At 65.4% G+C, this 12026-nt stretch overlaps 2 protein-coding genes across 4 annotated transcripts; both read left to right on the forward strand.

Moving 5' to 3' along the window:
• The first annotated feature begins 1502 nt into the window (after positions 1-1502).
• On the forward strand, positions 1503-3424 carry TMUB1 (transmembrane and ubiquitin like domain containing 1). Of its 2 annotated transcripts, XM_015852792.1 has the most exons (3): positions 1503-1632; positions 1744-2154; positions 2731-3424. In XM_015852792.1, the coding sequence occupies exons 2-3, from the start codon at positions 1760-1762 to the stop codon at positions 3086-3088; spliced, it is 753 nt and encodes a 250-aa protein (XP_015708278.1). In that variant the 5' UTR covers positions 1503-1632; positions 1744-1759; the 3' UTR covers positions 3089-3424. The 2 variants fall into 2 exon arrangements, with proteins under 2 accessions (XP_015708278.1, XP_015708279.1); XM_015852793.1 differs by lacking the exon at positions 1503-1632 and having other exon boundaries at positions 1639-2154.
• Positions 3425-3725: 301 nt separating this feature from the next.
• Positions 3726-11925, forward strand: FASTK (Fas activated serine/threonine kinase). Of its 2 annotated transcripts, none has more exons than XM_015852787.2 (10): positions 3726-3838; positions 4254-4875; positions 6678-7148; positions 7627-7775; positions 7895-8132; positions 8253-8412; positions 9207-9298; positions 9402-10023; positions 10110-10224; positions 11771-11925. In XM_015852787.2, the coding sequence occupies exons 2-10, from the start codon at positions 4299-4301 to the stop codon at positions 11855-11857; spliced, it is 2511 nt and encodes an 836-aa protein (XP_015708273.1). In that variant the 5' UTR covers positions 3726-3838; positions 4254-4298; the 3' UTR covers positions 11858-11925. The 2 variants fall into 2 exon arrangements, with proteins under 2 accessions (XP_015708273.1, XP_015708274.1); XM_015852788.2 differs by having other exon boundaries at positions 3728-3838; positions 7895-8111.
• Positions 11926-12026: the final 101 nt, after the last annotated feature.

Genomic DNA, 12026 nt, shown 5'->3' on the forward strand with positions numbered 1-12026 from the left:
TGGCACTGCAGGCAGGGATGGGAGCTGCAGCCACTGCATGGGGCTGCGTGGGGCTGCATGGCGAGGGAGCAGCACAGCACGGAGCTGAGGGGGGTTTGCTCTCATAACCCCTCCCAGTGTGTGCAAATCAAAGCAGGAGCTTCTCCGGATCAGCTGATTCCTCCTTTCCATCCCGGCCCCCCTCCATTCCCAGCCCTCCCCACACTCATCCTGCAGGCAGTGCAGGCTCTGCTCCATCTGCAGCCACCCACACTGCAGGGCTGCTCTCCCACCCGCTCCACTCACAGCCCAGCTCTGCTGCTCCTGATTGCAGCACCCTCAGCAACACCCCAGGTAGCAGTGCCATACACCCCATAGCAGTGCCATACACCCATAGCAGTGCCATACACACCCCATAGCAGTGCCATACACCCCATAGCAGTGCCATACACCCCATAAGAGTTGCATCATCCCATAGCAGTGCCACCCCATAGAGTGGCACACAACCCATAAGCAGTGCCACACACCCACCATAGAGTGCACACACCCAGCAGCATGCAATACAACCCATAGCAGGTAGCCAACACCCATCTGCAGTGCCAACACCATAGCAGTGCATAGGCACCCACAAGCAAGTGCCATACAACCCCTAGCAGTGCATGACCCCACAGCAGTGCATACACCCACAGAGTGCATACACCCCAAGCAGTGCATACACCCCATAGCAGTGCATACACCCGCAACGCAGTGCATAACCAGCAGCGTGCCATAAACACCATAGGTGCAATACACGCCCAGCAGTGCCATAACAATATGCAGTGATACACCCCGAATGCGCAATACACCCAAGCAGTGCATACACCCCATAGCAGTGGCCATACACCCATAGTAGTGCCATACACCCCATAGCAGTGCCATACACCATAGCAGTGCCATATACACCATAGCAAGTGCCATAACACACCATAGCAGTGCCATACACCCCGGAGGTAGCATGACATACACCATAGAGTGCAGTACCCGCGCATAGCAGTGCATAACACCATAGGCAGTGCATCCCCCAATGAGAAGGCCATATACACCCCATAGGCAGTGCCATACACCATAGCAGTGCCATACACCCCATAGCAGTGCCATATACACCCATAGCGTGGCATAAACCATAGAGTGCCATACCACCCCATAGCAGTGCATACAACCATAGCATGCCATGGCACCATAGCAGTGCAAACCCCATAGCAGTTAGCATACAACACCCTACAGTGCAACCCCCCATAGCAGTGCCATACACCCCATAGCAGTGCCATACACCCCATAGCAGTGCCATACACCCATATTAGTGCCATACACTATACAATATGGTGCCATACACTACACATTACGGTGCCATACACTGCAATGTACATTACGGTGCCATACCCCCGTTCCCATCTCACACCCCGTGGCATCGCTCCGCCATTGGCTCACGCAGCTCACGGAAGTGACGTCATCCCCACGGACTACATTTCCCAACATGCCCTGCAACTCCACGCATGCGCCATGACGCACTTCCTGGTTGAGCGTTTCCCGGCAGCCCCCGCGCTGGCCTCCGTCTCCCATCGTGCCCCGCGCGGCCGGAAGCGGAAGCGTGTCCCCGCGGAGCGATGGCGGCCGGTGAGTGGGCCGGGCGCGGGGCGGGGTTGGGGTTGCGGCCTGGCTCCGGGCCCGGCTCCGCTCTGTGCGGCCGCGGCCCGTGGTGCTGACGGCGGCACCGGGTGCCCGCAGGTCGGTAGTGGCCGCCATGGCGCTGATCGAAGGGGTGGGCGACGAGGTGACGGCGCTGTTCGCGCTGCTGCTGGCGGTGGCGGTGCTGGCCTTGGCCTGGGCCTCCACTCGCGCCCCCGAGCCCGCCCCGCCGCCTCGCGCCGCCCCCCCGGTGCACGAGGAGCAGCCGAGCGGAGCCACCGAGCACAGCGAGCAGCACAAGGCACCGGGAACGGGCGGGGCGGGGACTGACGGAGCCGGCGGGGCGGCGCTGCGGGAGCGGGGCGGGACCGGGGGAGCGCAGCACAGCACGGCGGGAGCCACGGGGGGCGGCACCGCGGAGCACGGCATGGTGCTCAGATTGAAGTTCCTCAACGACACCGAGCGGGTGGCCACCGTGCGGCCCGGGGACACCGTGGGGGCGTTAAAGAGGTGAGAGGGGGGCGGGGAGCGGGGGGGGACGGCACAGGGACACGGGGGGAGCATGAGAACGGGACGTGAGCGGGGAGGGACAACGTGCGGGAACGGAGCTGTGGGAGATGAACCACGGTGACACCTGGGAACGGGCTGGGACACGGGGAGAGATGGAGGTGACATGGGGACAGCGGGGCATGGAGTGGGACACAGCGTGGGACGGGCAGAGAGATGTTATAGGGGACGGGAACATGTGGGTGGGAGCATGAGAACACGGGGTGAGCTGCGGGTGGGAGCACGGGGACACTGAGAGCTGCGGGAACGGGCTGGGACAGGGGTAAGTGACTGCGGGGGGGGACAGTGCCGGGGCTGCGGGTCGAGCTGCGGGCACACGGGACATGGCGGGACATGGCGGGACATGGCGGGTCATTGTGGGTCATTGTGGGTCATTGCGGGTCATTGCGGGTCATTGCGGGACATTGCGGGTCATTGTGGGTCATTGTGGGTCATTGCGGGTCATTGCGGGTTGCAGTGGTTCCGGGTGTGGGGTCGGTGCCATCCGTGTGATGTGACTGATCCCGTCCCATCCCGCAGGGCCTATTTCCCCGGGCAGGAGCAGCAGGTCCGACTCATCTACCAGGGGCAGCTGCTTCGTGACGACGCCCAGAGCCTGGCGGCCCTTCACCTGGCTCCCAACAGCGTCCTGCACTGCCACATCTCCCAGCACGGCCCCCCCCCCGCCCCCTCGGGGCCCCGCGCGTCCCACGCCGACCCGGTGCACGCGGCGCTGAACGTGGGCAGCCTGCTGCTGCCGCTGCTGGTGCTGCTGCTGGCCGTGCTGTGGTACTTCCAGCTGCAATACCGCCACGTCTTCACCGCCACCGCCACCACCTTCCTGGCCGGGCTCACGCTGCTCTTCAGCTTCATGGCCTTCACCATGTACCGCAGATAGCGCCGCACACACCGGATCCTCCCCCCCCTCCGGCCCGTTGCGGTTCCCGGGGTTCTGCCCCCGCTGCCGAACTCATCCCGGTGCTGCGGGGGGCGCTCACGGAGCGGCACGGCCCCGTATGGCCATATCGGTGTGTGTGTGTGTGTGTGTGTCCCCGCACCGCCCGGTACCGCAGCCGCATGAACGGGCCGAGGCACCGAGCTGCACCGGGGGAACCGTGAGCTCCCGGTGCTCCCTGCCCGCAGCTGCCGGGCCGCGCTCGGGGCCGGCCCCGCCTCCGTGCCGTGAGTGAGCGGCGACCGGATGTTTTAACATTAAAGAGGAACAAAACTGTGATGCTGCAAAGGACGCGGGGGGCGGGGCCTCAGGGACAGGGGGCGGGGCTTATGGGATGCGGGCGGGGCTTAGGGTGGATGTGGGCGGGGCTTAGGGTGGATATAGGCGGGGTTTAGTGCATGTGGGCGGGGCTTGCTGCTCGGCCCCGCCCTGTCATGCGCACTGGGCCGGGGCGGGCCGCGCTCGGAGCCCCGCGTCCAGCGGTGCAGCACTGCGCATGCGCCTGCGGTCCCGGCCCCGCCCTTTCCCGCGGCTATTTGCATACCGCGCCCCGGCTCCGCCCCGGAAGTGATCGCGGCTCGGGGGCGGCGCCTGGTTCTTCCTGCCGCCGCGGGGCCTGCCGGGAAGATGGCGGACTCGGTGTCCGGGCGGCGCTGAGCGGCCGGGGCGCGGCGGGTCCAGCGGGAGCGCCATGTAGGGGGGGATACGGGAACGGAACGGGCGGGAACGGGGCGGGGAACGGGCGGGAGCTGCGGGGGGCGGGGTCGGCGGGACCCGGTACCGGGCGCGGTGCCGCCTGAGGGGGGCGGGGGGAGGGGGGAGGAGGGGAGGGCGGCCGCGGTCCGTGGGGCGGTGGGAGCGGGCGGGGATACGGGGCGGTGTGAGGCACGGGGGGACCGGCGAGCGGGGCTGGGTCCGGTCCTGGCGCTCTGTCCCGGTGCTTTGTCCCGGTGCTTTGTCCCGGTGCTCTGTCCCGGTGCTCTGTCCCGGTGCTCTGTCCCGGTGCTCTGTCCCGGTGCTTTGTCCCGGTGCTTTGTCCCGGTGCTTTGTCCCGGTGCTCTGTCCCGGTTCCCCCATCCCGCCGTTCTCACCGCCGCTCTCCCCGCAGGGTCCCCCGGTCCCGCGGAGCCCCCCGCGCCGCCCGGCCCGCGCCATGCTGCGCCTGCTGCCATGGCTCCGCGCCCTGAGCCGCCCCCGGGGCCCGGCTGAGCGCAGCGGGGCCGCCATGCACCCCGTGCACCCCGTGCACCCCGTGCACCCCGTGCATCCCGCCTGCTATTGCGCGGGCAGGGCCCGGCCGCGCGCGCTGCTGCTCCCGCTGGATCCGTACGGCCATGGGCTGCTCCACGCCATCCCCGCCGACGCGGGCAGGAGCCGCGGGCACGGCAAGAGGAAGAGCTGGAACTTCATCCACGAGAAGATGAGCTACGACACGTTCTTCACCATGAAGCGGCTGATCGAGCGCTCGCGCAGCGTGGGGGAAGTGCTGCGCTGGGTGACGCAGAACCCCGGCAAGGTGTCGGCCAGCCATTACCCCATCGCCCTGCACAAGCTGGGCCAGCTCCTGCAGCAGCAGCAGGGACCGGCCGCCCTCAACGGGGAGAGCCGGCGGCCCGGCCCGGTGCTGGAGCAGCCCGAGTTCCAGACGCTGTGCCAGGCCATCATCAGCGGCTGCTCCAAGTTCGATAACTTCAGCATCGTCAACTGTCTGTACGCTGCCGCCGCGCTGGGTGAGTGGCCGGGAAGGGGCAGCGATGGGAGCGTCCTGCGGTGAGCGCAGAGTTCTGAGCTCCGGGTGTGCAGAGCTGTGCTGTGCTGAGCAGGAATCACAGCCCGAGCTGCTCCGTGTAGGTCAGACCACGCCGTGCCTGCAGAGCTGCGCCTGGGGCTGCAGAGGAACAGCCCGCTTGGCTCCCAGCCTGCACGGCCCGAGGGCTGGACGTGCAGGTTGTCAGGTGGCTCCTCGTAGCCTGCGTTCCAGCTGTGCATCACAGAACCTTTCTGGCCTGTGGCGATGTACTGAGGGCTCATTGGTGAAGCCCTCGTTAAAGGCCAATGAGGGCTCTCCGTGCTCCCTCCCACCTCTTGTGGAGGGGATTAGGCTCTGGCTGCCTGTGGCAGCGGGTGCCCAGCCCCTGACCCGAGTGTTCCTTCCAGTCCTGTGCCCCTGTGTCCCACGCATCGTGTTTGCTTTGTGGTAACAGCAGCCACATGCTGGGCCGAGCTCTGTGCCGAGCTGCTCCCGAGCTGAGCTGAGCTGCCTGCACCGTGCTGGGGGCTGAGGCAGTAACTCGAGATCCTGCCCAAGGAAGGTGGGGGGGAGGGGAGGTTCTGCTCCCCCCCCACCCCCGGCAGCGCTTTGTGTTTGCTAACCCCGCACCTCTCCCTGAGCTGGGCTCCCCCGGCCTGCTCTGGTTTTGACCCACACTTTGTTCCCCTGCCTCGCCCTCCCCACGCGCTCCAGCTCATTAATAAAAATGCTCACCCGCCTTTCGGAGGCCTCCGAAGGAACAAAGCAGCTGCTCAGACCAATTCTTCACTTTCCACCTTCTGACTGATTCCTGATTAACGATAAAACGCAGCCAGTTACCCCATGCTGCCTCGGCTTCTTTAAAGCCCTTTTGAAAATTGGAACCTCCCCGTCTGGCTGTGCTGAGCGGTGGCTCCTGGGGCCTCCTGCGGTGTGTGGAACGCTCTGTGCCTCCGCTGAGGAGATCCCTCCTGACACAGAGCACCGGCCTTTGCTTTCTTCCATGACCGCTCTGTGCACGCGGCCTCTCGTCTTTCTGTGGTTGAATAATGAGTCCAGAGCCAGAGGAAGGTATTTCCCCCAGGAGCCGGCTCTGAAGGGCCGCGGCTGAGCTGCAAAACACGAGAAGGGGGAGTTAGAAATGGGGAGAGATAAAGTCGTGTTGCACGCGGGCGGGTCATGTTTCAGCCTCGTGTTGATGCTCCGTTTGTCTTCCAAACAAAACACGTCTTTAAAGCGCTTTGGGACGCATTCATTATTCAGCCTCACAAAGACCCGGACATGGAAATGGAGGCTTATTTTTGTGGATAAACCAAACAGCTTCTGCTGCGGTGGTGGAATGGCTGCCAGCAGAGCGATGTGCTGCTGTGCTGCTGTGCTGGCCTGGCCTTGATAGGACAAGGGGGAATGGTGTTAAACTGAGACAGGGGAGGTTTAGGTTGGATCTTAGGAGGAAGTTTTTCCCCCAGAGGGTGGTGACGCGCTGGAACAGGTTGCACAAGGAGGCTGTGGATGCCCCATCCCTGCAGGCATTCAAGGCCAGGCTGGATGTGGCTCTGGGCAGCCTGGGCTGCTGGTTGGTGACCCTGCACACAGCAGGGGGTTGGAGCTGGATGAGCACTGTGGGCCTGTGCAGCCCAGGCTGTTCAGTGATTGTAGGATTGTCCCCTCTGCTCTGTCCATTTCTCTCACCTGCTCTGTCTCCCCACAACAATCCCACCCCCAGCACTGCCCCTTTTGCTGGGCTGGCTCTGTGGTCCCTAACGCCTCCTTTTGCTGCAGGGCTGCCTGGGGAGTCCCCGTTGGTTCGGGTGCTGGAGGATGAGTCCCGCAACCGCCTGGGCCGCTTCAACCAGAAGGACGTGTCCATGGTGTTCAGCAGCGTGATGCGGCTGCACCCCTCCAGCCCTCACCCCCTGGTCGAGTCGTGCCTCAGCAGCTTGGAGCGGCACCTGGAGAAGGAGCGGCACCCGCAGACCCTCTTCCTGCTGCTCTCCTACTACCGGCTGCGCGCGCAGGCGCTGCAGGGCCACCCGGCCTCCGACCAGCAGCTCATCAACAACCGCAAGATCCTGCGCCTGGTGCGGCACACGCTGGGGCAGGTGAGCGCCATGCGGGAGCACGAGCTGGCGCTGCTGGATGAGATGCTGGCCCTGTGCGCCCAGGAGGCCAACAACAAGGCGCTGGAGGCCATCTTCAGCTCGCAGCTCTTCTACGAGAACCGCCAGGAGCGATTCATCCGCAGCATGGCAGGTGAGGGCGCCGCGGTGGGGAGGCCTGTCCTCAGTGCTGGCTCTGCCTGTGCAGCCCCATGGTGTATTGCCGGGCTCTGGAGCTGCTGGGTTTGTCAGGCGCTGGGTTGGTGTCTGCGGGGTTGCTGTGGGATCGTCCCCACTCTGTGCACTCTCCTGCTGCTCTTTGGCTGGGCCTTGTGGTGCATGTGGTGGGGATCTGCCCTCCTGCCTGCAGCCCCACGCCCAGCTGCGTGAGCTCTGGCCACATCATAGAATCACAAGGTTGAAAAGGACCTATAAGATCATCTAGTCCAACCATCCTCCCTTTACCGTACCTACAGAACAGCCCTAAACCATATCTCCTAGCTCCCTATCCAGACGCTTCTAGTTCCCTATCCACGTTGCCTCCCCGTGACCCACACTGCCCACACCGCAGTCCTTTCTGGAGGGCAGCACTCAGGACGGGGCCTGACGCCCGGCTGTGCTTTGCTGTGCAGAGTGGCTTCCCAGGAAGGCTGAGAACCTGACCCCCTACACCATGGCCCTCATTGCCAAGTACGTGGCCCGGCACCGGCTGCGTGAGCCGCGTCTGCTGGACACCATCGCAAACTTCCTCCTGAAGCGTGGGGAGCAGCTGGACAGCAAGGTGGGTGCTGCTGCCCGGCCTGACGGGCTGCCCAGGTGCCGGGGGGAGCGTGTCCTGCTGCATCACCGCATGCGTCCCCGGGCCTGATACCACCAGCCCGACTCCTCCTTTGGCCGCAGGTGATCCAGAAGCTGGTGTTTCCCTTCAGCCGGATGAACTACCGCCCGTCCAACCACAGCGAGCTCTTCCCCAAGCTGGAGGCCATCCTGGAGCAGAAGGCAGGCAGCTCGCCTCTGGCCACCGTCAACATCCTCATGTCCATGTTCCAGCTCAGCCACTTCCCCCAGTCTGTCCTGCATCAAGTTTTCTCTCCGGCTTTCATCACCAACGTTATGAGTACGTCGGGCTCTTCCCAGGGTAAACCCGGCACTTGGGGGCTGGTGGGTCGGGGGTGGCTTTGAATGGGGCGCTGCAGCGGGTGGTCCTGGGGGGTGAGGGGCAGCCCGGGCCCCCTCCAGCCACCCCCCCGTCCTGCAGGCAGCCCCTACGCGCTCATTGTGCGCCGCTACCTCTCTCTGCTGGATGCTGCTGTGGAGTTGGAGTTCCACGATTACAGCGGCCCGCGCCTCGACCCGCGATATCGCGTCCTCATGTTCGAGCACGCGCTGACAGCTGACGAGGCCAACAGGAAATACAGGTGAGAGGGGGCCCAGGGGGGGCTCCAGTGCCCGGCCCTCACAGTGACCCCCAGGTGTTGCTGGGGATGAGAGATGCAGATGTGGCTGTGGGTACGGCCTGGAGAGCTGGGCAGGGAGGAACCCGATGAGGATCAGCATGGACTATGTGGGGTTCTGCTCCCAGAGATGAGTCATCACAGCGTGGGTGCAGGATGGGACCCGAGCTGCTGGGAAGGAGCTCTAAGGAGAAGGACCTGGGGGCTGTGATGGCCAACAGTCAACCAGTGGTTTGACCGCAGGCTGACCATGGGCAGCAGCGTGTGCTGGTGGCCAAGGAGGCCAACAGGACCCTGGAATGCACTGCAGAGAGCGAGACCAGCAGGGCGAGGGAGGTGGTCCGGGCTGTGCACATGGAGGAGAGAAGGCTGAGGGGGATCTCTGAGCAGTGCTGATGGGTGTCTGAAGGGAGAGGACCAGGGGGAGGGGGCCGGGCTCTGTTTGGTGCTGCCCAACATCGGGACGAGGAGCAGCGGGCACAGAGTGCAGCCCAGGGAGTTCCATCTGAATGTGAGGAGCAATTTCTGTGCTGGGAGGGCGGCAGAGCCCTGGAACGGAGCCCAGAGAGGTGGGGGAGTCTCCTTTGGAGATCCACAACCCCCCCTGTGTTGTGGGGGGATGGAGTGGGGGAGCTCCAGAGGGGCCTCCCACCCCCTTCAGCTCCGGGACGCTGTGGTCAGTGAGGGGCTCGCGTGGCTGTGGTGGTGCTGGGTTGGGTCTGTCCCCATGTGCCCACCCCGTGTGCTTTCCCCCTCAGTTACAAAGGGCTGGTGGCCGAGGCGCTGCGGCAGCTGGTGGGGGAGGAGTGCTACCGGCAGGACGAGGTGCTGCCCCCGGGGTACTGCACAGGTAACTGCTGGTGGGTGGGTGTGCTGCCGGGGGGGTCTGTGCAGCAGGGCCCTGCGCTTTGGGGCAGCCCTCAGAGCTGCTGACCCCGCTGCTCTCTCCGCAGACTTCCTGCTGTGGATTAACCGCTCGGGCACGGTGCTGCCCCTGTCCCGTGTCCCTGCAGCCTCCAAGGCCCCCCCGGCCGCCCCCCCCGCCGCCATCTCCCTGCGCTCCAGCGTCCTGGCGCTCACCTCGGACTTGCAGGACTTTGCCCCCTTTGCTCCGGAGCCCCCCGGCAGCCCCCCGGCATCACGCAGGGACAACAACCTGGCCGGGCGCTTCCTGTCCACGCTGTGCCCGGCCCCGGGGGGGCCCTGCTACCAGCCCCCCTCGGACTATTACTGCGCCCTGAGCAAAGAGTCTTCCCTGGAGAGCCAGGGCAGCTCCACGCTGAGCAGTCCCTCCGAGTGCCTCTCGGCACAGCCCGCCGGCACCCCCGACTGCTCCCCGCGGGGCTCCTCCGCCACCACCCTCTTCCAGTTCCCCATTGGGAAGATCCTGGAGGAGGAGGTGGCCGCCTGCCCCGGCCGCGAGCGCTCCTGCTTCCAGGGGGAGCAGCCCCACAAGGAAGCAGAGGGTCGCAGCCCAGCCCCGACCGAGGACGCCTGCCCCCCACCCTCACCGTGCCGGCCCGGCCCAGCCAGGGCTCCCACCGAGGGGCCACCAGCAGCCGACGAGATTCAGAGGTACCGAGCAGAGCTGCTCCGTGTGTCCATCCCCCCCCAGGGCCGGGCTGCCTCCATGGGGGGGTAACGCTGCTCTGTCCCTGCAGGGTGGTGCTGTCAGTCAATGACAAGTGGCATTACTGCCAGAACTCCGACATCCTGGTGGGCTCGCGCGCCATGCGGGACCGGCACCTGCGCCTGCTGGGATACTGTCTGGTGCAGGTGAGTGCTGCGCCGCAGCCCCTCCTGTGGGGCAGAGATGGGCTCCGTGTCCCTGCGGTGTGGGGCTGGGCCTGATGTGGGGTGTGATGGCAGCAGCTCGGAGCTGTGTTATCTCAGTGCTGCCTGGGGGCAGCTGTCCCCATTGACATCTGCCCTCTCCCATCCTGGGTATTTCCCCCTGGCTGTGCTGGGGTCACAACCCCGCTGTGGGCTGTGCTGGGGGAGGCACGTGGCCGCCCCCATGTGTGGGGACAGCTGTCCCACTGCCACCACCGCTCCTGCAGGTCCCAGCCCTGCGCTGGGTGGGTCGGCTCAGCCCCGCTCCCAGCTGTGTGCGACCGCTGCTGTTGGTGGCAGCCCGAGGGCTGAGCTTTGTGAGGGAGCAGCTCAGCGCCGTGGGCCCCCTGCCCTCCATTGCTCCTCCTGAGCCACCTGAATTACGGGCACACACGGGCCCAGCGGTGCCATAACGCACGGCTTAAAGCTTCTTACTGCCCTCCTGCTGCTGGTCAGCCTGCCAGAGCCAGGCAGCTCTGTGTTGTGTAACCAGTGGTGGATGCAGTTCAGAGCCCCTGTGGGGGCTGCAGTGCTGGGAGGGACTGCGCTGGGGGGGCAGGGATGGCAGTGGGGTGTGAGGGATCAGCCTGGAGCTGCACAGAGGGGTCGGGGTGCTCAGATTAGGGGTGCACAGCCCTGAGCTGCCGGAGCTGCTGGACAGACACGGGGTCTGCTCTGTGCTGCCTCTGTGTGGAGCCGGGGGTTGGACTCAGGTCCCTGTGGGTCCCATTGGGGGCCGTGCTGTGGCTCCATGGCTGCTCCTTCCCTCCCCCCGCTGCATGCAGTGCTTCTGGGTTGGACTCTGCTGCCCAGTCGGGCTGTGTGACACAGCTGTGGTTTCCTTCTGCGGTTACACAGGGCTCTGTGCTGTTTGCCCATCCCTTTACAGGGAGCCCGAGGCACTTTAACTTCTTGCAGGTCATGCTCAGCTCTCCTTGCTCTCATTGCTTGTCTCTGCTGGCTCTCTTGCAAGGAGCCGTGCTGCAGCTGGGGCAGTAGCGTGGCTCATGGGGCTGCCCCCAGCCCATGGGCTGGGAGCTCTGCTGGTCTCCATCCAGGCTTCTCCCCCCCCCCCCTTCGTGGCTCTTCCTGCGCTGCTGTTTCTCATCACGCCATTGGGAACCATTGGGTTCCCTGCCAGCAGCTCCTGTGTTTTCCCATCCGCAGCAGCTGCAGTTCCGCAGGGCTGTGGTTTGCTCACGTTTCCTGGGCGGGAGGGAGGGAGGACCCTCCAACTGTCCTCCTGTGACCCCGGAGCTGCGTGGGGCCCAGAGCCCAACTGGGAGCGTGGGGCTGGGACTCAGAGCCCCACTGCGGTGCATGTGGGGCTGAATGGGGCTGCTCTGCTGCGGGGCTCAGCCGTGCAGCCCCCCACCCTTAGCTCCTCACCCAGGGGCTGGTGCTGTGGGTTTGGGTCTTGCGGGGGGTGGAGGCAGCTGCTGAGCTGGGCAGCGTGTAACACGGTGCTGCCGCTTCTGTCCCTTTGCAGCTGCCCTACACGGAGCTGGAGAAGGTGAGTGGCATCGAGGAGGCCAAGCTCTACCTGCGCCAGAAGCTGAGGGAGCTGCGGTTCTGAGCGGCTCAGCCCCCGCCGGGTGGGCGCCGGGGGGAGGAGGGAGAGGGGGGGGCACGGAGCCCCCGGCCCAAGGGGGGGGGGGAATGAGCCCGCCGTGTGGGAGGGAGAAGGGGGGGACGGGGGGTTGGGGGCAACGCGGCAACGTTGGGGCCGATGGTGGTGTGAGGAT

This window comes from Coturnix japonica, chromosome 2 (genome assembly GCF_001577835.2).
Source record: "Coturnix japonica isolate 7356 chromosome 2, Coturnix japonica 2.1, whole genome shotgun sequence".
Lineage (NCBI taxonomy): Eukaryota > Metazoa > Chordata > Aves > Galliformes > Phasianidae > Coturnix > Coturnix japonica.

What these genes read in the sequence shown, in the direction of transcription:
- TMUB1 (XM_015852792.1), top strand. Translation starts at nt 1,760, where the DNA reads ATGGCGCTGATCGAAGGGGTGGGCGACGAGGTGACGGCGCTGTTCGCG. An exon ending in ACCGTGGGGGCGTTAAAGAG is followed by an intron (nt 2,155 to 2,730) that starts GTGAGAGGGGGG and finishes CCCATCCCGCAG; the next exon opens with GGCCTATTTCCCCGGGCAGG.
- FASTK (XM_015852787.2), top strand. Translation starts at nt 4,299, where the DNA reads ATGCTGCGCCTGCTGCCATGGCTCCGCGCCCTGAGCCGCCCCCGGGGC. An exon ending in GTACGCTGCCGCCGCGCTGG is followed by an intron (nt 4,876 to 6,677) that starts GTGAGTGGCCGG and finishes CTTTTGCTGCAG; the next exon opens with GGCTGCCTGGGGAGTCCCCG. An exon ending in GCCCCCGGGGTACTGCACAG is followed by an intron (nt 9,299 to 9,401) that starts GTAACTGCTGGT and finishes CTCTCTCCGCAG; the next exon opens with ACTTCCTGCTGTGGATTAAC.